The 22,647-nt window shown below is 36.6% G+C and overlaps 3 protein-coding genes across 5 annotated transcripts; 2 read left to right on the forward strand and 1 right to left on the reverse strand.

Annotated features, from left to right (window-relative positions):
* The first annotated feature begins 499 nt into the window (after window positions 1–499).
* Window positions 500–6,142, forward strand: LOC147286536 (UPF0481 protein At3g47200-like). The gene is made up of 2 exons (XM_086242463.1): window positions 500–606; window positions 4,622–6,142. The coding sequence occupies exon 2, from the start codon at window positions 4,787–4,789 to the stop codon at window positions 6,131–6,133; it is 1,347 nt and encodes a 448-aa protein (XP_086098589.1). The 5' UTR covers window positions 500–606; window positions 4,622–4,786; the 3' UTR covers window positions 6,134–6,142.
* A 7,049-nt stretch (window positions 6,143–13,191) lies between these two features.
* On the forward strand, window positions 13,192–21,487 carry CRS1 (maize chloroplast splicing factor-like protein). Of its 3 annotated transcripts, XR_015121678.1 has the most exons (10): window positions 13,192–14,147; window positions 14,784–15,309; window positions 15,444–15,574; window positions 16,700–17,050; window positions 17,141–17,297; window positions 18,057–18,349; window positions 18,441–18,500; window positions 18,855–19,025; window positions 20,217–20,811; window positions 21,392–21,487. XR_015121678.1 is itself a non-coding variant. In XM_086239424.1 (8 exons), the coding sequence occupies exons 1-8, from the start codon at window positions 13,314–13,316 to the stop codon at window positions 18,903–18,905; spliced, it is 2,403 nt and encodes an 800-aa protein (XP_086095550.1). In that variant the 5' UTR covers window positions 13,192–13,313; the 3' UTR covers window positions 18,906–19,373. The 3 variants fall into 3 exon arrangements, 1 of the variants encoding a protein (XP_086095550.1); XR_015121679.1 differs by lacking the exon at window positions 18,855–19,025; XM_086239424.1 differs by lacking the exons at window positions 20,217–20,811; window positions 21,392–21,487 and having other exon boundaries at window positions 18,855–19,373.
* On the reverse strand, window positions 20,984–22,481 carry LOC147286538 (PR5-like receptor kinase). The gene has a single exon (XM_086239425.1). It carries the CDS (start codon window positions 22,311–22,313, stop codon window positions 21,363–21,365), a length of 951 nt encoding a protein of 316 aa, XP_086095551.1. The 5' UTR covers window positions 22,314–22,481; the 3' UTR covers window positions 20,984–21,362.
* Window positions 22,482–22,647: the final 166 nt, after the last annotated feature.

Below are 22,647 nucleotides of genomic sequence, written 5' to 3' on the forward strand. Positions count from 1 at the left end.
TGATATATTAACTAGCAGTACGTACTCCTCATCTACCCAACTTATAATTAATGTTAGAATTAATGCTTTAGTCCATTGTATGTTGCTTGGCTTAACATAAGTTAGTTATTTTTTTGTGTAGCTGTCTTTGATTATTTGTAATAGATATACAGAGTTGTTAAAATCACAAAAAGCCATTCGGCATCATCAAGTAAATGAAGTAGCAGACCCCCCTCTATACTCTCTGTTGAAAAAGACTCAAGCTCTTTTTCTCTGTTAATTAAGACTAGCTCAACCTTCTCTTGTTTAATTCTCTGTTCTGTTGTGCCTTGCTATTGTGATATATACCAAAAGTGCAGGTCTCCTACGAGTCAAGAACTTAATTTCAGTCGTTCTCTCAACTTCTCAAGACTTATCTCTGTGAGGGTTCTCTCATCACGACGAGACAGCGGCTGGGTGGTCTCGGACTCGAATCGATCTAGTCATCTCTGTTCTGTAATCGATCTCTCATCTAGAAGCCCATTCCTCTCTCAAGTCTCAATCTCTCTGTGCGCAGCTAGGAGTCTCGATCTCTCATTCTCGGCAGCAGGAGGCAGGAGCCCATTCATCTTTGTGCGCAGCTATCCTGTATGTTTGTTTCTAACTTTCTTGATTTCTTCTCATCTGAATGATTGAATTGAATTTGTGATTATGTGAATAACTTAATATTGTGAAATTCACATAATTGTGAATTGTAGTGAATAATGAATATGTGATGTGTTTTGGATAAAGTATTGTGAATAGTGAATAATGATAACAGTAATGGAAGAAGCAAAAGAAATGCTCTAAAGCTTAGAGAGAACAAGAAAAACTTATGTGTTTTTATGATATTGCATTACAATGAAAAATGAACTAATCCAAGTCTATATACTGGACTCAACGAAAACAGGATTAATTGAACTAAAACAACATTCTAACCAACTTATTCATTTTAACTAATGCCATATGTCATAATCCTAAAGGCTATACTAGCACCACTAAAACATTGACAGCTGTACAGTCAGCTAGTTTAGTCAAGAGTCAGTCAACATCCCCCCTCAACCTCAGCAAGGGGACCGAGCTTGAGGTTGCAACAATGTTGATGATGCAAAGGACTATGAAAGAGAGGAGGAGAAGAAAGAACCATAAATAGATCAACCTGCCAAGATCAACATCTTCTTTCAAACAGAACCAATCTTTCAAACTGAACCAATATGCTTGAACCAACCCTAAAGCTGTCCTTTTTCCATTTACACTTGAGTCTTCTTTGTCAGATTTGGCCAAGGGACAGAATTCTGACGAGAACAGCAAAACCATGAGTAGCACATACTGCTTGTTGTCACCACTCAGTAAAACAACAACGACTCTTTCTTTGTAAAGAGAATCCAGCTCACGTATACAATAGCAAAGCATACTCTGCCTACAAATCTCACGATTTCCCAAATCTGCAACATGTACATTGAAATAATTCTCAATAAAATCTTCACTCCTTGGAGATAAGCATGCACCCCTAAATGATCCATTTGCATCATCAATTAGTGAGATATTACTTGTATTTGACAACATTTGTCTATAAAAAAGTTGATTCACTTGCTTAGTTTCCACTTGTGTGACATGATCAACTAGATTGCCATTTGATTTTGATGATGTGTCTGCTTGCAAAAACATGTTATCATCTTCTAGTAGTGGAATAACGCTTCTTTTAGTTTGCTGTCTGCCTTGTCTCCTCTTCAACAAATCACCTTCTTTATTAATGAAATGAACAATTTCACAATCATGAGCACTAGCAGGAACATCATTGGCACATGATTGCAAAGAGTGGTCTGGATTTGAAATTTTCTGCTGATGAGCTTCAAGAATTGACTGCCTAGATTCATGATTATCATCTTCACTACAGCTGGTATTACTATCAGATGATGCCACTGAATAAGACTTTGCAGATAACTTTTCTTCCTCTAAGTTATGGTGACTATGAAGAATGTCCTCTTGATAATGAGGGGGTGATCCTGGGCAAGCATTTACCACATAACCAATTTGGTCAAAGTAGTGGGCATGCAAAGCAGTAGGAATATCCAAGAAGGAACCATCTGAGTCGAAAATATTTGTACAACTCTCATCTCCTGATGCTTGAGTGTAGTCTGAACCATATCTTAAGTTTGCTGAAGGTGGTGCTGAGCCTTGATAAACATAGTTTGATCTGTTGAAGCAATCTAAAGTCACATGACCTTTTCTACCACAAATCTGACATTCCACAATAGTACCAACATTCTGAGATAATCCATCTCTATCAAAGCAATTGACAGCAGTGTGCCCTCTTCTAGAACAGATTTGACACTCAGGAATCTGTCGACCCCCATTGTTCCAGTTATTTGCACCCCAATGGTTGTTAAACTTGTCATTTCCACCATAATTCCAACCTCTACGACCACCAGTATTAAACCTACCTCCATTGTTACCCCAGTAACTTCCAGAATTCCCATTTCTACCTTCATTATTGTTCCAGTAACCACCACCACCACCATGAGCATTATTATTCCATCTTCCAGCATTGTTATTACTTCCTCTAGAGTAACCACCATTTGAGGGATGATTATAACCTCCATCTCCATTGTAAACACTTCCTGCAGTATGCCCAGAATTTTCATTGCTGTGATAAGACTTTCTAGAATTTGATCTATAACCATTAGAACCATTAGTACCAATGTTGCCATTAGAACTTGCTAGATAGCTTGATTTAGGCACAGGAAGCTTAGCTACCATTGCAGACATAGTCTGAGTAGAATCCAAAGCAAGAGCTAGCTTCTTATTAATATCATGTTCAGCAGCAAGAAGTTGAGATCGAAATTCCTTCATAGACATAGGACCCTGATGACCTCTTAATAAAGCCTTCACATGATCAAATTCATCAGGAAGACCATTTAATGCAACCACATAAACATCATCATCTGTAACATACACCCCTACAGCAGCTAACTGAGCTTTAGCATGTTTAATCCTCATTAGAAACCTCTCAACATTATCAGCACCTTTCTGCAGAGTTTGAAAATCAGTTTTGAGTTGCATAATTGTGGCTCTAGAATCAGTACTGTACCTTTCTCTAACATTCATCCATGCTTCATGAGCAGAAGAACAATCCAAGATATACTCCATAGAATCCTCAGTAATCGAAGCCAGCAACAAACTGGTTATTACCTTATCCGTTTGTTCCCATTCAATAAAGGCCCTATTAACCTCAAGTGTATTTACTCCACTCTCATCTAGTATAAACTGTGGAGGACAAACAATTGATCCATCCAAATAGCCAAACAAGCCATAACCTCCTAATATTGTTTTGACTTGAAAACTCCATTTAAGGTAATTAGAATCATTCAACCTTAAAGTCAGAAAAGGTAACAAGCCATCAACCTTACTTGCAATCGACATCACTAGAAATTTCTTCAACAATCAACGTCACAACAACACAAAACAAAACTTCAAGAACACAACAATTTCACAAACACAAATAATCCCACTACTTCAAGAACTCCAGAAACATACACAACGTCAAGAAATCACAATACTTCTTCAAGAACACACACCACTTCTTCAAGAACACACACCTCGTCAAGAAATCAGAACACTTCTCAAGAAATCATCAAATATTCAAAAAATCCAAGACCAATTGCAGCAACACGATCCAAAATCATGATAATCTCCCACCCAAAACAAGAAACAGTTATCAAAGAAGGAAAGAATACAATACCCAGTTACGATCAAGTTTGCAGATGATCAATCTCGGCTCTGCAACTCGAAATACAACTAGAAAAACCTCAATTACCCTCTGCTCGTTGACGATCGCAGAATTCAAGCACCTCATCAATGGACGGACATAGCTATCAAAGCACGACGCCATCAGTAGGATGAAAAATGAGTCAGGATTGCCCCTGGCTCTGATACCATGATAACAGTAATGGAAGAAGCAAAAGAAATGCTCTAAAGCTTAGAGAGAACAAGAAAAACTTATGTGTTTTTATGATATTGCATTACAATGAAAAATGAACTAATCCAAGTCTATATACTGGACTCAACGAAAACAGGATTAATTGAACTAAAACAACATTCTAACCAACTTATTCATTTTAACTAATGCCATATGTCATAATCCTAAAGGCTATACTAGCACCACTAAAACATTGACAGCTGTACAGTCAGCTAGTTTAGTCAAGAGTCAGTCAACAAATAATGAGTATTGTGAATTGTTGTGAATAATGAATATTGGAATTAGTTTGAATGATATTAATGATGATGAGTGGGATGAATGAAGTGGTTGTTTTTACTATGTTTTTGTGAATGATCTTGTTAGATTAATATGCTTGTTTGGATTTCTATTTAATTTGGACAATATTATGAATTTGATATGTAATATGGATGATTTTCATTTATGAATGACAATTAATACTATTTTTTAGCTATATAATTTTTTTTATAATTTTTTATGTCCGAAAGGCTTACGCTATACTATAGCGTCAAGGCTTACACCTTGTCTTGCGAGACTGCAAACTTCGCGTGACGTTTTTGCCTCTGAAAACACTGGGTACAAATGAGGAAGGGCGACCTTATAATTACCAGCTGGTCACTCTTGCAGAAGATAAGCAAAAGGAAATTTCATCATGGTCATGATTGTGGTGGTGGCTCATCATCAAATAGGAGGAAACCAGCTTCACTATCACTGACAGAAGAACTGGAGATTGCCAATAATATTCCTCTTGATCATAGCTCTACAATATGCATTTACAGGGTTCCTAACACCATGCGTCGGGTGAAAATCAAGGCTTACCAGCCCAACATTGTCTCCATTGGTCCTTACCATCATGGAGTGGAAAGCTTACAAGAAATGGAGAAACTAAAACGAATATACTTGGGGCGCCTCTTTAATCCAAACTACCCAGAAGTAGTAGAAGATCAAATATTGGATGACAAAGAGAAGAAGGCTGCAATGATGGAATTATTGAACGAAGCGAAGAAGGCGATGCAGGAATTGGAGGAGGAGGCTCGGAGCTGCTACTCGGAAGAATCCGAGCTAAGCAGCGAGGAATTTGTGAAAATGATGGTGATTGACGGTTGCTTCATAATAGGGTTGCTGATGGAGTCAATGCATCCGGATTTTCAGCATACACCTTCCACCATTAAAAGATGGATGCTGCCAGCTCTCCGTCAGGATTTGATCAAGCTCGAAAATCAGCTCCCGCTGTTTGTTTTACGCAAATTATTTAAGCTGATCATCACAAGAAGAAGCACTGATCAGCAAACGGATTTGGAATCGCTGGCCCTTAAATTTTTTGAGCCGCTGCTGCAACATCTTGCTATGAAAAAGCCATTACGAGAATTTGTAACAAAACAATTTCAAGGCAAGCACTTTCTTGAACTTTTCCACCATGTCATCTGTCCAGAAGATGGTGGGAAAGGCTTCTCCAGTAGTACTACTCAGCCTGGCCAAGACCCACGAGGGGTGCAAACCAAGCTGATCCGATCCATACAGGAGCTTAAGGAGGCTGGTGTCAAGTTCAGCAATAGTACTGACATAAATCGTCGGCCACTAGACATTAGTTTTAGTCGCCGCCGTGGCCGGTACACCTTGTGCTGGGGGAAGGTCCTCACAATCCCTCCAATACACATTAATGATCACAGAGGCACTTTATTTCGTAACTTGCTGGCATTTGAAAAATGCCACCGGAATTGCCATCAAGATGTTACAGCCTATTTGTTTTTCCTCGACGGCCTCATCAACTCTGGCAAGGATGTGGGACTTCTGCACTATCATCAAATCCTCTACCATTCTCTAGGCACCAATATAAGGGTGGCTAAACTTGTGAACAACCTTTGCAAGGAAGTCTGTCCTGATTTGTCCCAGTCCTACTTGTACAAGGTGGTTCGAGAAGTCGACGATTACTATGCTAGTGATTATGCAAGATTAAGAGCCTTCTTGGTGCACCACCATTTTAGTAGCTGGTTGGTGGGCATCTCAACTCTTGGTGCATGCTTAGCGCTTTACCTCACTCTCATTCAGACTGTCTGTGCAGTTGCCAGTGCCAAAAATGATTTGGGAAACGACTCTACTTTAGGATTCTTTCTAAAACATGCTTTCTTTATAACATAAATGAGTGGGGAAAACATATTTCTAAGCCTTCTTAGTAAGGGCATCGACAGTGATCATGTAGTCCTTAATCTTAATGTCGACATTGGCTGTCCATTTATATAACTTGAAAGTAAATCAATGTTTTAAGTTAGCTTCTCTAGCTAACTTGTCTTTTAATCTGAAGTCTTGTATACACACTTGGCCGCTTTATATTTTTTTTCAGATGGAAAGCGCAAATCCAGGTACCTAATCTAAAGCAATATTTTCCAAACGAATTAACTAATAATTTGTACATAATGATCTACTCGATTACTTGGTAGCTGGGTTGTAATGTTGTAATGTTGTATCATTCAAGTAGCCATATTGGATGCCCAAAATAGGAACATGCAAATTCAATATGAACAGTAATTATACGTTGTTCCGGATAATTTCTTAAATTTGCATGGTCTTTGATCATTTCAGTAATTTTGTCCAAGATAGCTCTTCCAAAAAGATATATAGGAACCCCAAAAAAAAAAAAAAAAAAAAAAATTTATATTAGAATCATTAGAATGACAACCTAGGATATTGTCAAGTGGTGCAAATTTTTTTTGGCATAAGTACATTTACATCCACCAATTATAGGGTTTATTTCAAATTGGCCTACGAACAATAAAACATTTCAAATTCTCTCATTAACTAACAAAAAACATACAAATTCCCTCATTAACTAACAAAAAATATACGAAATGATCCATCCGTTAGGGATTCCGTTAAAGGGACTGTTAAGTGTCATACATGACGTAGTCCACTAGGCCTTAAATACTAATTCTCATAATATATAACAAAAAATCAGCCTTTGCATTGTATAAGATTCAATTTGCAGTGGAAATCATGGACAAAACTATTGAGTGACCAGAAAACCCTAATTCCAATGGTTAAATGCATTATTTTTAGCCTTTAGAACAAAAACTAGATTTTTTTAATTTATGGGGGCTTACGGTTTCATTTATAAATGAGGGAAAGTGGAGGCCCATGTCAAAGTTAGATGCCACATGTCATTGTGGAATGGGCAGGAAATTATTTTGGGGTCAAACCATTTTTGCCCCTATCAGTCAATGTCACATCATTAAAAATGTCAGGTGGATTATGTTTAGCGTGGCACTGAACGGTCTCTTTGACGAAATTTGTAACAGATAAACTATTCTGTATATTTTTGTTAGTTAATTAGGGAATTTGAAATATTTTATAGTTCATAGGCCAACTTAAAATGGACCCTATAGTTAGTAGATATAAATATACTTGAGCTTTTCTTTTTTCTTTGCCAATTAGTGTTGATTTGAATGGTGAGTATGGTTTTTTGAATAAACTAGAAAGATGATCCTGATTCCTGATAGACATAGAAAAGAATCCTATATATATATATATATGTTGAATATGGTTGTACAGGCTCCTTCTGTTGAGGTATACCTCAACTTATTTATGTTGAGGTATGACCTTGTTGGAGCCCACACGAGTCGTTTTGTGTCGATCCGAACCATTCGCAAGGATAATCTTCATTGATAGATCATCCTTGCAAAAAATTATCCCAATCGGAAATCATTTGTCTATCTAACTTTGATAAAACAAATAGACGGTTTCATCGAAAATATTTGATTCGTCCATTTATTTGATCAAAGTTAGATAGGCAAATGATTTCCGATTTGGCTAATTTTTTGCAAGGATGATCTATTTATGGAGATGTAAAAAATGAACGGTTCGGATTGACACAAAAAGACTCGTGTACGCTCCAACAGGGTATACCTCAACATAAATAAGTTGAGATATACCTCAACAGAAGGAGCCTGTATGGTTGTATATTGGCATTTGGGCATAATGGGGAGAATATCATATGCGAAATATTAACGTTTGAATATCTATATGACTATATGTGTGAACTCTGACATGTCTTGAATTTGGAGTCTTTTATTAATAGCTTAGCATTTAGTCAACAACATGCATGTGTGTTGCCAACTTAAAAGTAAACCATGTGAAGGAAGCAAGAATACATGATTTAAACGTACTGCTCATATTCGGACACATCAGCCGGTTGATTTGTTCACCAAAGCATTAAGTTCCAATAATGATCACTCTGTCATTATGGAGTGAGAAATTCATCACTCACCTAATTGTCCGCTCATTACAGATCGGAGAATTTAATAATCGGACTGTCAATTTTTTAAGTCTATCCTCAAGAGTCGTCTCTGTAAAAAATTAATTAAATTGATAATTGTTTAGTCTTCTAAGATTTGCAGATAAATACAGTTTATTAGATAATGTTGAAATAATATTGACAGTAATACACTGACTAAACAGTTTTCGATTTGGCTGATTTTTTACAGAGATAATTTTTGAATAATTCCATAAAATATAAACGGTTTCGATTATTGAAATTCGTTGTTGGGTAATTAAGTGAGTGGAAAAATCCCTGCTTTATGGTGAGCGATTAATCATTTTTGCATTAAGTTCATCACAATTTGAGGCTCTACTTAGCAAGTCAGTTGTTAAGATACACTCCAACTTGAGGGAGAATGTTGAAGAAGGCAAAATCAAATAGCTTGATTATAGGTTTGTATATAGTCAACTAAGTGATTTTTTTCCTATATTTGTAAATCGATCTCTAATTGAGGCAAATATATAGCGCGCCTAATAGTAGGCATTAATATAGGATCTGTTTTCTTAACCTTCTGTATAAAGTTGTATGAATCTCTTTGATGAATTCAAGCAAATTGATTCAGAAACTCAATTTCTTCACAATAACTGTGAAAGTAGCTTGGTTCAATTGATATGTATATTCTATGATTAGAAAGTAGAAAACTCGTTAGGGTGACTTTAATGTGTTGGTCGTGATTAATTGGTAGTCCTCCGTTTCCTTTCTTGATCTAGTTTTTTGAAGTTGATCTTGCTCCATATCATCTCTTTGATTTTTTTTTTTTTTTTCAAGCTGATATTGTAAAGTTAAAAACTAGGTTGTTTTAAACTTCTATGTAATTATCTTTTCAAATTAAAATGTAACCCTTAAACTTCAAAATAACATAGTTTTGGATACTAATTAATTAGTGAAAAGCTGTATCTCCATCATTATGGTTTTTTTGTTTTTAGAGAAAAACGGCCCTTGGCCTATTAAGGATTGATATTGTGAGGCAGAAATGTTCAAATTCATTTTGAAATTTTTCAAAATTTTTAATAACATTCTAGAATTTTTCTAAAATTAGTTTTGATAGAAAGTTTAATGTTTCCTCCTTGGGAAATTAAATTTTTGGACCAACCTTTAAAAATATTTTGATCAAGATAGATAAAAAAAAGAGTGATGCTCCTTCCCATGAACTCAATGGTGCAAACCTCGTATTTTTCAGAGTTCGTGAAATTATCCTATAAATTTCCCAAGCTTTGTTAATTTTATAAGTTATTTTAATTTTCTAGAAATTAGTTTGAAGGGTCAGAATTTTCTGAAAAATCATAAAAGTCAAATGGTATTTTGATCCCATAAATAAATAGTACCAGTCAAGACAAATCCATAGGATTTTCCGAGAATTTTTTCAAGTCCCGAGCTTTTTTTGGCGAATTTTCAAAAATAGAAAAGTATTTAAAAAATAGAAAAAGAGAGAAACAAAAAAAAGGGGGGCACCAGATCACTCAACGTGGCACAATCCGGGCCGCCCGGTCGTGCATGAATCCCAACATCACACAGCTGGTGTTGCGCTAGCACCATGGGCCCAGGACATATGGCATCATGTGGTGAGTCTACCTCGTGACGGTTGGCTTGAGTCTACTCACCGAGTCAACGAGAGTTGATCGGGTCTATTCAGTCACAGAACCCTATAAGTACCCCCCAGCCGGCCCCTATTTCACACATGAGCTCTCTTTACCCAAGACACTCTCTATCCTCAATTTCTATTGCTTCCAAATTTTTTGTTTTTGAATATCTTTAGTTCTTAAGCTTCGATCGATGATCCGTTTTCACTTACGCGAAGAGCTTTTCAATTATATTAGTGTGAAAGCTAAGTAATTTTGAAGTTTTCAAAAGGTCAATTTTCAAGCTCTATAGTTAATCTCTTGATCTTAGCTAAGGTTTTATCAAAATTTTATTACATTAATCTCTTGTTATTAGACTATTTTTGTCTTCTAAATTAGCCACTCAAGTAGTACCGAGGTTCTACCCATAGAAGGTCTTTTGTCAAGTAATCCCATCAACCCAGCTTATTTAAATTACTATTTATCTAAGTTGCGATTATAGTCGAAACACTATCCGACTTTTATGAAATAAAATCAACCTAACTAAATATTGAGGTCATATCATTGGTAACCAAATGTCGTGATGTCGTCAGTCCATGAGCATACGAGCATTAGGTACTGAGCTAGAACCCCCCCACTTTCCCCATACATTGACCTAGTCATGTTGTAGGCCCTTAATTGATCAACATCCTTAACTTAAATTAAAATGAACTTAAATAGAAATTTGTTTAGGGTTAATAAACTAAGCCATTACTTGGTTTTTGGACAGTTTTGGAATGACTTGACTTCTGAGACAAGTCATGCCAAAACTAAGATGCCTAGCAGTTAAGCTAGTGCCAACGCTCTGAATCTATTAGACCTTAACCAAGATAAGGTCAACAAGGTTACTTTTAACCATTCTTAACGTCGATTACTGTCAGACTTGGAACTCTAGTTTCCTAGAAGAAATCATGTATAAGTGAACATGATAATGGGATAAGTGTTGTAACACGAATTCTCCAAGTAGCTAAATTCAGAAAACGATAAGTCCTGTAAACATATGAAAAACCTTCGGAGGTATGGTGACACCGGTGTGGTGTCGGCCAAAGGCTCTCCGACAGTCAAGTCAGTAAGCAAGATCAATATTAACTCAAAGCAATGGGCTTAGAGCTATAGAATTACATACCTTTGAATGATCTTATGAGAGTCTATATATAGGGGATGATTTAATCCCTATGGCCTTAGGATTGTAAGTTGGTTAGACTTGTAATTACCAGGAAGTATACTCCATTTAGGAGTAAACTCCTATAATTGAATCCTCATTTGTGAAGGATTCAAGCCGTTTTGATCCATATGAGAGTTGGTATCCTAGTAGAACATATATGGAGTTCTTAGGTCCCTTGAACTGTGGGTGGTGTGGTAATACCTCTGTGGGTTCTCAATTGAATGCATCTGTGACATTAGTTAGAAATCGGACCCATTCGTGAGCTCGGAGGGATCCATAGGCTCAGATAGATCCATAGGCTCGGATGTATCCATGTGCTTGGAAGCATCCGACCCTCCTAAGTGAGTGTGGGGGTTGTTTCCCTTACTCTGTGTTCAATGGGTTCTCCAATTTATGGTGTTTCATACCCCCAATGTTATATGTGATAGAACCTTGTCTATAGGTCCCATTAGATTTATAAGAGCATAGGTCCTATCATCTAAGTCAAGGCACCCCACCTTCATGTATTGTCTAGGGGCCCTATACCCTTATCTTATTTTCTCTGGACCCATTCCAAATGAGTGACATAGGTCTCATGTAAAGTTTATCCATGGCCACATAACTTATAGGTCTCCCAAAACATAGGTCATATTTTTCTAACACCATGGGTCCTATATTTCCATGCCTTTTCCAATGGAACCATGATAATGGATAGGTCCCCTCATTTTTCCATGAGAATAGATAGGTCTCTTCCTTTTTCCATGAGAATGGATAGGTCCCATGCTAGAATAAACCATGGTCCTATGCTAGAATATTTCATGGTTCCACAATAAGGTGTACTCTAGTATAAGGTAGGGAAAAACCCCACATCCTGATTAGTGGATTTTCTCCCTATATTGTTATATTAAATATTATTGCATGAAAAAGTGTATAGTTTTCGAATGCCATTATTACTTGGTTTTCTAGTAATATTCTTGTACGACTTAAGAGTAAGGTGTCACATTTTGATGACCTTGAGTTTCGATACCTTACCTCAGAGGCAGTGATACGAACAGACTAGTCGATTGTCCTTTTGGGGAGGCTATTCTAGGTGGTATATACCAGGAATGGTTATTCTCACTAGAATATCGAAGAGTGTTATCGATATAGGTAGTTGGCCTTTATGTGATCGGTCGACATGTATGTTACTGAACTTTGACATGCGTATCAGATTTTTCAAAAATTGTGACGTAGCATGCAATAGTTTTATTCACTAATTATTGGCATTATTGATTGTTACTTTTTCAGTGCATTGTTTTCCAACAATTTTCCCTTTGAACTTATATGTATTAGATAGAGAGAGAGAGATGGGAGGGGAAGATGGTCGGAGTCAAGGTGGGAAGGTTGTTCATGTCAGGATTGAGCGGCGGCTAGCAGTGAGAAGGGGTAGTGGTTCGGGCTTTGGGTGGGTGGAGTTTCTCTTTGTTTTTTGTTTTCTTCAAATTTCTATAGTCCTTTAGAAAGGAGAATAAAGTGGGACCATTAAATGACTTAAGGTTTGGGCGAAATAACATAAAAGATGATGTTTTGATTGACATGTTAGTTATAGGTTCGGATAAGTATAAGGATATTGTTTGACCGTCTTGGTATGTACGACTTATTATTCAGAATATCATAATTTTATTAAGTGCATCTGACAATTTCACCTTGCGACTTGCTTTTCGATAGCCAATTTGGCTGATTGATTAGTTGGGCATAGGACATTCTTTGTTGGGTTCTCAAATTTGGACTACATGCAAATTTAGTCTCATTATGCCTTTGAGTAGGGGCTAGGTAGGCCTCCAAGATTAATACCATTGAAAATGTGGTTATGTGCTTGTAGCCTTGTGCGTAAATGACAACAAAAATGATTTTAACAGACAAATTAGGAAAAATTACATTCTTGGTTAGTCTAAGTGGTGAGATTGACTGATTGAGTAGTGTAAGAGTTAAGAATTAAGATTAGCTCAAGTGGTGTGAGATTGAGTAGCCTAAGTGGTTAGCATAATTTGATTTCCTTCTAAACGAAAAATAAAATAAAAAATAAGCCAAATTCTAATCTTTTCTTGGTCGGAAGCCAAACCCAAACCCAGAATGCAACCGTCAAATAGCCAACTATTCCTTCCTTTATCCCGTTATCAAATCCATCACCGGTTTAGAGAAAATAGAAGATAAGAAATCAATTGAGACTTCTTCATCTCTTAACCCTCCCCGTCCTGCAAAATTGCAGTCACTCAGACACTCATTATGCCTGCCATTCTCTTCCTCACACCGCCTTCCACTCTACCAAGCACTACTTTTCTTACCTCTAACTGTAAACCACCTTCACATTCATACATTGCCTTCTCATCTTCCTTAAACCAAAAACCTCTACAAAACCCCAAACCAACCACTAACCCAGTTCCCTCAAAGCCTCCCAGTTCTCTCTCACTCAACTCCACCACAGAAAACCCGAATTCCAAGGCCCCATTGGAGGCAATTTCACTCTCTGATGCTTCTATTAAGATGCCCACAGCTCCATGGATGAAGGGTCCCCTTCTTCTTCAACCCCATGAAGTCATCGACCTCTCCAAACCCAGAAACAAGAAGACCCTCAACGGCGCCAAAGCTGGAAAGCCGGATAATGTGCTGACTGGTAAGTTGGTTGGCATTAGAGGGGAGAGAGCAATCAAACAGATTGTCCAAAGCATTGAAAAACTTGGGCAAGTTGATAATTTGGAGGAAACCCAGAAAGATTCTGGGGGATTTGGAATTGGGGATTGCTTGCACGGACTTGGGAAAGCCGTGGGATCGAAATTTGGCGGGAAAATGCCGTGGGAGAGGGACGAAAGGATCGTCTTTCAGAGAATCAAGAAGGAAAGGGTGGTGAGTGCTGCCGAATTGAGCCTCGAGAAAGAGTTGCTTGAGAGATTGAGAGGAGAGGCTGCGAAGATGAGGCAGTGGGTGAAGGTCAAGAAGGCTGGGGTCACTCAAGCCGTTGTGGATAATATTAAGTTCATTTGGAAGAGGAATGAGCTTGCCATGGTCAAATTTGATGTGCCTCTGTGCTCAAATATGGATAGAGCTCAAGAAATCGTTGAGGTTGGGTTTGTTCTTTTGTTTTGCTTTCTTCTTTTCATGCAGAGAATGTTATATTCTGACAATTGTCAAACATTTTCTTAAATTTAACAAAACTGATTGAAGTTGCTTCATATTTTGTATATGATTGATAGGAAGGATTCTATTCTAGAATGAAATGGGTCTACTGTTCAAAGATTTGAGTAACCTATGTTCATTAATTTCAATTCATTCTACATAAGCCAAAATTCAAGGCCCTGCGTGACAATGTTACCTGCTACGAAAAGTACTTTTTGTCTTAGCATGGCATTTAGTTGTTGTGCAGCATCTAATTTTTTTGAAACATATTCTTTATGTTCAGTTTCGTTTAGTTGTGTGCTTGAAGAAGAGAGAACATTGGTATTTTTTTGAATTCCAGCTGTAGTCTCGGGGATTTTGCTTATTGAGATTGTGATGTGTTTTATTTGACTCTAACTTTTGTTTTCAAATAGTATGGGGTGAACTTTTTCTTGAAACAATTAGATGATTCTTGATGAGAATCAAATTAACTGCTCCACATTTCTAATTCTTTATCATGCTGCTTCTATTTTTATATATTTTTGTTTTCTTAATACAGTTTCTGATTGTGGTTTTGTATACGGGTATATATTTCATGCACAGACCAAGACTGGAGGCTTGGTTGTTTGGAGAAAGAAAGATACACTTGTTATTTATAGAGGATGCAATTATCAGTCGACATCAAAATTTTTTCCAAAAATTCATCCATACTCTGCTGGCTGTCAAGAAACTTCAACTTCAGATCTCCAGCTGGATTTGGAAAAAAGTAGTATTTATCAAGTTAAATCATGTGAAAGTACTTTGGATGAGAGGATGATAAAAAGGAATGCAGAAGGGGATCCTATGCAAAATGGAATCTGTCTTGAAATAAATCAGAGTTGCCAACCAAGAAGTAGATCATTGTATGAGAAGGAAACAGATAGATTATTGGATGGCTTAGGACCTCGCTTCATTGACTGGTGGATGCACAAGCCTTTGCCTGTAGATGCGGACTTGCTTCCAGAAGTGGTTCCTGGATTTAAGGCTCCAATTAGGCGTTGTCCACCGCACACTAGATCAAAGCTGACGGATGATGAACTTACATGCTTGAGAAAGTTTGCTCGCTCCTTACCTACTCATTTTGTCCTAGGTATTACCTTTCCTGCTGTTATATGTCAGTATTTCCCCATAAAATGGACATACTTGGCAATGCATGGTGGTGCATGCATGCATTTCTATGTACTCAGTGTTCTCTAATTTAGTTTGCCCTTTTACTTTGTCAAGGAAGGAATAGGAAACTTCAAGGCCTGGCAGCTGCCATCTTAAAATTGTGGGAGAAATGTCTTATAGCAAAGATTGCTGTGAAGATGGGAGTTCCTAATACAGACAATGAGCAAATGGCATATGAGCTGAAGGCAAGTTTACGAGAATATATTCATATACATGACACCCATGATTTGATGAAAACAATCAAAACATGACCTAATCCTGTATGCTCATTATTGGGTAAAGGTGTATATTAAGGGCCCACCTTTTGAGGGAAAAGTAGCCCACCTTTTGATCGTCCTTAATGAATATCTGTCTGATCAGAACATCACAATAGTATCTCCAAACTCACCAGAGCATCACCAAACTCAAGTAAAAATAGATAAATCTAGTTAAGCTCTAATCTCAACACCAGAACGAAGCCTTAATCTCAACTCAAATAATTAGGTTAACTGCTTAACTCATTTTTTCCCCTTTCATTCCTACCTGAGGCCGTACTCTCCTTTTCAATTTGAGGGTCATGTGTTTCCTGATTACTTGTACCTATATCACTTTGGCATCCCTTTTTTCCTTTTTTATCCAACTTGTATCAATTGACTCTTTCATAGTGGTCAAGACATGCATGTCTATGTTGCAGCTCTACATTGCACCCAAACCAATCATCTTTAAGCAACTTTCTGTATTCTCATCCTCATTTGGTGGCATCCCCACCCACACTTTGTTGAATATCCTGATACTTTGTTCCATCTTACCTTTTCATGGAATTTATCCATCATTTTATGCTCATCTAGGTGCATCATGGCATCACTGCAAAAGATGTCGGAGTTCCCCGAGAATTGTTCTTTTCAACGAACATGAGCACCTGTATTACTAATTGTGATTCTTTGATTTAAATTTGGTGTTTGGAAGGATCAAGAGGTTGTCTTTATATATTTATTTGTATGCGTGTGCATATATATACAGTCCTTCTCAGGTAAGGACGTCTGTATTTTTTCAAAATGTGTGAATGCCAACACAGTGTTGCCATGGGGTAGACAGTGTGTCAACACAAAATTCCAAAACTTGGTGCAGCACATCATCTATGTCGACACAGTCTCTACCCCATGTCAGCATTGTGTCGGCGTTCGCACATTTGGAAAAATGCGGACATCCTTACCTGAAAATTTTCCTCTATATATATATGGGGGTTTGGGGGGAGGGTTCTGTGCAACTGCGTACATAATGTTTGTTTATTAAATATAAATTTACTTTAAAATTAATGTTTTATAATGCAGTGTCTCACAGGAGGAGTTCTGTTACTACGTAATAAGTTTATTATAATACTTTATAGAGGCAAGGACTTCCTTCCTTGTGAAGTTGCAGATTTAATAGCAGAAAGAGAAGTGGAGCTCAGTAGATGCCAACACTATGAAGAACACGCACGCCTGAAAGCAAGTGAAGCTTTTTGTGAAGATGATGAACCATTAGTTGACACTAACTCAGTTGGAACATTATCAGAATTCCATAATATCCAAACAGAGTATGGAGACCTGATAAAAGAACATAAAAATGCTGAACTTCAGTTGGAAGTTGAAAAGGAACGATTGGAGAGGGAACTGAGAAATCAAGAGCGCAAGCTTTTCATTGTAAGAATCTAAATCATGAAACTTTCATTACAGCTTTTCGCTTAGCCATAATATTTTTTCATGTGTAATAGTTTGCTATGGATTTTGCAGCTTAATAAGAAAATAGAGAAATCAACAAATGAGTTATCAAAGTTGAATTCTGCATGGACACCTTCTGAGCAGGATGTTGACCGGGAAATGATGACTGAAGAAGAGAGACAATGTCTCCGAAAGTTAGGATTGGCGATGCATAGTCGCTTAGTGCTTGGTAAAGGAAAACTTACATCACTTTTACTTAAATGGCTACCTCTAACCCTGTATTCTTTATTCGTCAAACATTCAGTATCCTTGGTGATATTTATATATTGAACTACTCATTAGGCCCATATCCTGACGTGAAATGAATTTCATTTTAGTGCCAATATTTGCTTGACGGAAAATAAAAATTTCTGAAATGAACTACTCATTGTTGCTAACGAAACCATCCTGGTTTTTTTCTTTATAATAAGATAATAGATTAATCTTGATTATTGTGCTTTATTATTATATAACTTATAAGCTTATAACCATATGTAGCTCTTTGACTTTCTATTCTTCTTACTTTTGCATTAAGGTCTGCATTTTGCATGCTGGGAAGAAAATGAGGTTCTCATTAGTCATTCCTAAGGATCTTGATCTCATAGCCGCATTGAGGCTCCAACTCTGAGATGTTTTAGCAGTCTACAAATAATGTTTAGAGCTAGGATTTTTTTGAAGGCAGCATTCATGACATAACTCTTTTGCTTTGCTTTTCCATTTTTCCATACATTTGTGTGGACTCCCTTTTGATTATGATATGTTGCTTTGTCAAATTGATGTTTCCAAACCTCTTCTTGTAGAGCCGTATTCAATATCTGGTGTTATTGAAGAGTTTGTCTGGAAGGGGCACTACTACTTGTAACCTGAAGCATTATTCAATTCTGGTGCTGTCTGGTTCTATTAGTTGTCTTCTGTAATCATACATTTTTTGTTTCATTGTTGGCTTCAGGAAGGCGTGGAGTTTTTGGTGGTGTAATGGAAGGTATTCATCAGCATTGGAAGCACAGAGAGGTAGTCAAGGTTATTACGATGCAGAAACTGTTTAGACAGGTCATTTACACTGCAAAATTGCTTGAAGCAGAAAGCGGTGGGATTCTAGTTTCAGTAGATAAGCTAAAAGAAGGCCATGCTATTATTATTTACCGTGGGAAAAATTACCGACGTCCTGTGAAGCCGATATCTGGGAATCTTCTATCTAAAAGAAAAGCATTACATAGATCTCTTGAAATGCAGAGAATTGGAGTAAGTTGTTTTCTTATCATTCTACTATTTCTCTTTGTTTGATATTGTGATTGTTTCTGATTTGATCCTAGTTTCTTCTTTTCTATCTCAGTCGCTCAAGTATTTTGCATCTCAAAGACAGCAGGCAACCTTAGAGTTGAAATTCAAACTGGTAAGGGTTTCAATTTTTGTTCTGAAATAAAATGCTTGAGGCTGACTCTTCCGTCTTTTTGAAGTTCTGCCTAATAAATGAAGTAAAGTCTCTTTAATTCTTTGTTTCCATATTGGCAACCACCTTTTTACCCTGAAATAAAAGACTGGAGGCATACTCTTCCATCATTCAGAAGTTATGTCTCATGTGTGTGTCAAATCCTAAATGAAGCAAGTTTCTTTGTTTCCTTAGTGCCACCTTAAACTGCTATCCCAAACTTTTGACATCTAACATGCCATATTTATTTCATGCATTGCCTCATTAGTAAGAACTTCAAGATGAACTTAGAATCATTTTTAAGTGTATGAATTGCAGGAAACTCTGAAACAAAACAGAGGAGTTAATCAAGGTGAACCTGAAGTTTGATAAACTATTAACTAATGGATGTATCAAGCCATTTCCTTTTGAGTTTTCAGCTCCTTTGAGGAAGGATGTTGATATTCCATAGGACAGAAAATTCCCGTCAGTCATCAATTCACTTTGCATGTAAGGCCTCCACATCTCAAAAAATTGGTCTGCAAATTGTATATGCCATATATTCTCTAATCATTTGACTCTAGTAGACCAGCTCACATGTACAAGTCCAGAAAATTAGTTATCACCAGAGATTTACTTGAATACATTGTATCTCTACAAAAAAAGTTAGCTCACTTCTATATAGCCTTTTGCAGAAAAGCTTTAGTCAGTTGTGTAATATAGGTACTTTAAATTGACATACAGGAGATATTTAACATTAGAACAAAGTGTTAGAGTGATCTTAGTATGATTTCTCTTCCAGGTTAAGCACAACTTAGAAGGTTCATGTCATTCAATTTAATTGATTAGGCTATTCATTTAAACTCTGATAATAAATCTTATTTGTGCCTAATATTAGAAATTTTTTAGCAAGATATCTGTCACTTGCATTCAGCATCTCACCATAATTTGCTTGGCCTCAGTAATAACTGGTTAAATTTGCTTTTAGTCTCCTTGATATGCATCTTAATAAGGAACTTGGACCCTCGAGGTATAATTTTTATTGTATTTATATTTAATTAGCCTCCTTAGAGATAAGAGTAATACAGCCAATCATTCACTTCCTTTCTCTAGTGATTTTCTATGTAGTATCAGAGCTCTAGAGAGGCAATAAAATCCCTTTGTTTTTAAGGGTTTGGCCTGTCCTTTATCAAAGATGAATTAGGCATGAATTAATGCTTTTGTAGTCCTCTCATAACAGAAGCCGAGGAGAGTGTCTACGTTGACATGGGATGTTCTACTAATGGTTGCAACTTCGTTTATAAATTCCTCTCTATTTAGGCTCATGCAAGACCTTCTTTGCTGCAAGACTTCTGTCTGAGAGCTTCCCTTTGTAAACACTGCCATAGCCTCCATGGCCCAGTTTATCAATGACTGATTTCGTCATTTTCTTAACTTCTGAAGTATTAAATCTCCTAGGAGCTAGAGAGTCATGCTTTGCAGTAAACTCAACATTTTGATCCATCACTGTTTCCTTTCTCAAAATCATCTTACAGAAAAAAGCTACAGCAGAATATATTATGGTAATGACTCCAAGCAATCTTTCCCGCGATTTATTACTGCTTTTAATGTAACTTCTGATTGACTATATATCACAATTGAACAAGGTACTGGGCTTGTACCATGATGCTCTTGTCACATGATTTTGAATTTTTCTTTCAGGAGTGAAAAGTTCCTTTACCAAAATCAGTTTCAGCAGATGAAAGAAAATGTACCCAGTTTGATTGGAAATTTGGATAGATAAGGCTGATAGGAGCAATAGCAAGAAAACCAACTTGAACTCATATTATACCCGCACTGACCACCTGATCTAGCAGATCATCTCACCGACTATTATTTGCAGTCCACAACAATTCAAGTACACATTTTTTGCTTTTTCTTTTCTTTCTTGAGAGAGACAGTTTGAATGGCTTTTTCCATGAAAATTACTTTGAATCATTTGTCAGCTAATTCCAAGGAAACCTGCTCCAGAGATGAATGAAGAGGATAAGACAATTCTTGTTGTCTAGAAGAACCATTATTTTTAACTAGTGAATATTTTGGCTCAAGCTATTAGTGCATACTGCATCTTACACAATGTCATGCGTTCATCTTGAAGCTCAATGAGATTCATTGTTCAAACAATACACTATACGATTAGGTGTAGAACAAGACAGCATTCAACATGACATGGCTCAAAGTTTCGAACAAATATAATAGCTGAAATTAGAGAGATGCAAATTGCCACACACATTTGGAGTGATTTAAGAAAAAGGAGGTAAGCCAGCAAAAAAACACCTTATTTTGCTTATTTGGCCCTTCTTTTTTTTCCTGCCGATTGAATAATAATTAAAATCCTTCCATGAGGAATTTTTTATTTTTTATTTTAACAATTTTTTAGCTGATAAAGGGATCAAATGGTATAATTTTTTTGTTGTTTTCAGAAATATTTTAGTTGACGAATTAGTTGTTGTTCTTTTTAGAACCTTTTCGATGAGATTGTTCTCATGTGCTTAAAACACAATTAGAAGGGATATTTATGGTTTGAAAACAGTTTTTTTTCATATATAAAGAATAATGATGCTAATTTAGGAAACAATTTCATAAACCAAGCAAACCAAGTTTGGAGGATTTCATAATCTTTTCTTCATTAAGAAAAACAAAAAACAAATCACCAAATCTGTTTTAAAAACGTTTCATTTTCTGAAAACTATCTTTTGTTTTACTGAACAAATATGTCATTAGAAAATTTTAACGGTGAACGAAAACATTTTTAATTTCTGGATTGTGAAAACTGTTTCATTTCATTAAACAAAACTTTGGTACAATTTAGCTTAAATTTCCTTGGCTTGTTTCAGATGGTTGGGTTGTTGTAATAGATTCATCAACAACTCTTGTAGGAGAAAACAATAAAGGCTTGGGTGGAATTGGCAAGGAATGAAGGGGTCCTTCAAGCATCTCTACCACTTTCCTCATTGATGGCCGATCAGAAGGGTTTGTCTGAATGCACCACAAGCATATTAGTATCATTTTTCTTGCTCTTTCTTTTTCCTCCTCTGAGATAGTCCCAAAAATATTTTCATCTTTGTCTAGCTCTAGATCTTTATAAATATAATGCGGAAACATTTCACTTGTATGAGACACACCAGAATCCAAATTCTTTCTTGCTCCAATCATTTCGAGAACCAACATCCCATAGCTGTAAACATCAGATTTATGAGATACTCCTCCAAAGTTCCGACTAAATATTTCGGGTGCGATGTACCCTACAGTTCCTCTCGTACCCATTATCGATACAATACTCTCCTTCGTTTTGCACAACTTGGAAAGGCCGAAATCAGAAATCTTCGGGCAAAAATCATTGTCCAAAAGAATGTTCTGTGGCTTTATGTCAAAGTGCAAAATCCTTGTGTTACAACCACGGTGTAAATATTGTAGGCCTCGTGCAATTCCAACTGCAATTTCGGATAACGTTTCCCATTCTAAGAGACAATTTGTATTAGAAGACCCACAATTACGTATAAAATTATCCAGAGATCCGTTAGGCATGTATTGGTAAATCAAAGCCCTTTTATCCTTCTCATAACAAAATCCCAAAAGAGTGATTACGTTGACATGAGAAGTTGTACCAATGCTAGCAACTTCATTAATGAAGTCTTCTCCGTTACACTTGGACTCAATTAGGACTCTCACTGCCACAATGAGGCCATCAGGTAGCTTTCCCTTGTATACAACTCCATATCCTCCTTTACCTATTTTATCTTTGAAGGAGTTTGTCATTTTCTTCACTTTTGAATAACTGTACCGCTTAGGGTAAGCGATCCATTATTCCTTATAAATGCCTCAACAATCAAACTCATTATCCTCATATTTCTTGAAGAAGACCATTCTTTTCCTTGATATACATATAATACAAAGAGTGATTATGATGATCCCAGAAACACCTGCCGAAATCCCTATAATACAAAAATGTTAAAGTCAAGAATTTTATTAATTTGTGCAAGAAAGGAAAAAAGAAGAAAGAAGTATTCAAAGAAACTTATGTTTGTCATATATTTACCATACATGCATACCTATGACCAAATCACGTAACATTGAACTTGAACTTGAACTT

The sequence above is a fragment of the Dryas octopetala genome, chromosome 4 (genome assembly GCF_963921425.1).
Source record: "Dryas octopetala chromosome 4, drDryOcto1.1, whole genome shotgun sequence".
NCBI classification, from domain to species: Eukaryota; Viridiplantae; Streptophyta; class Magnoliopsida; order Rosales; family Rosaceae; genus Dryas; species Dryas octopetala.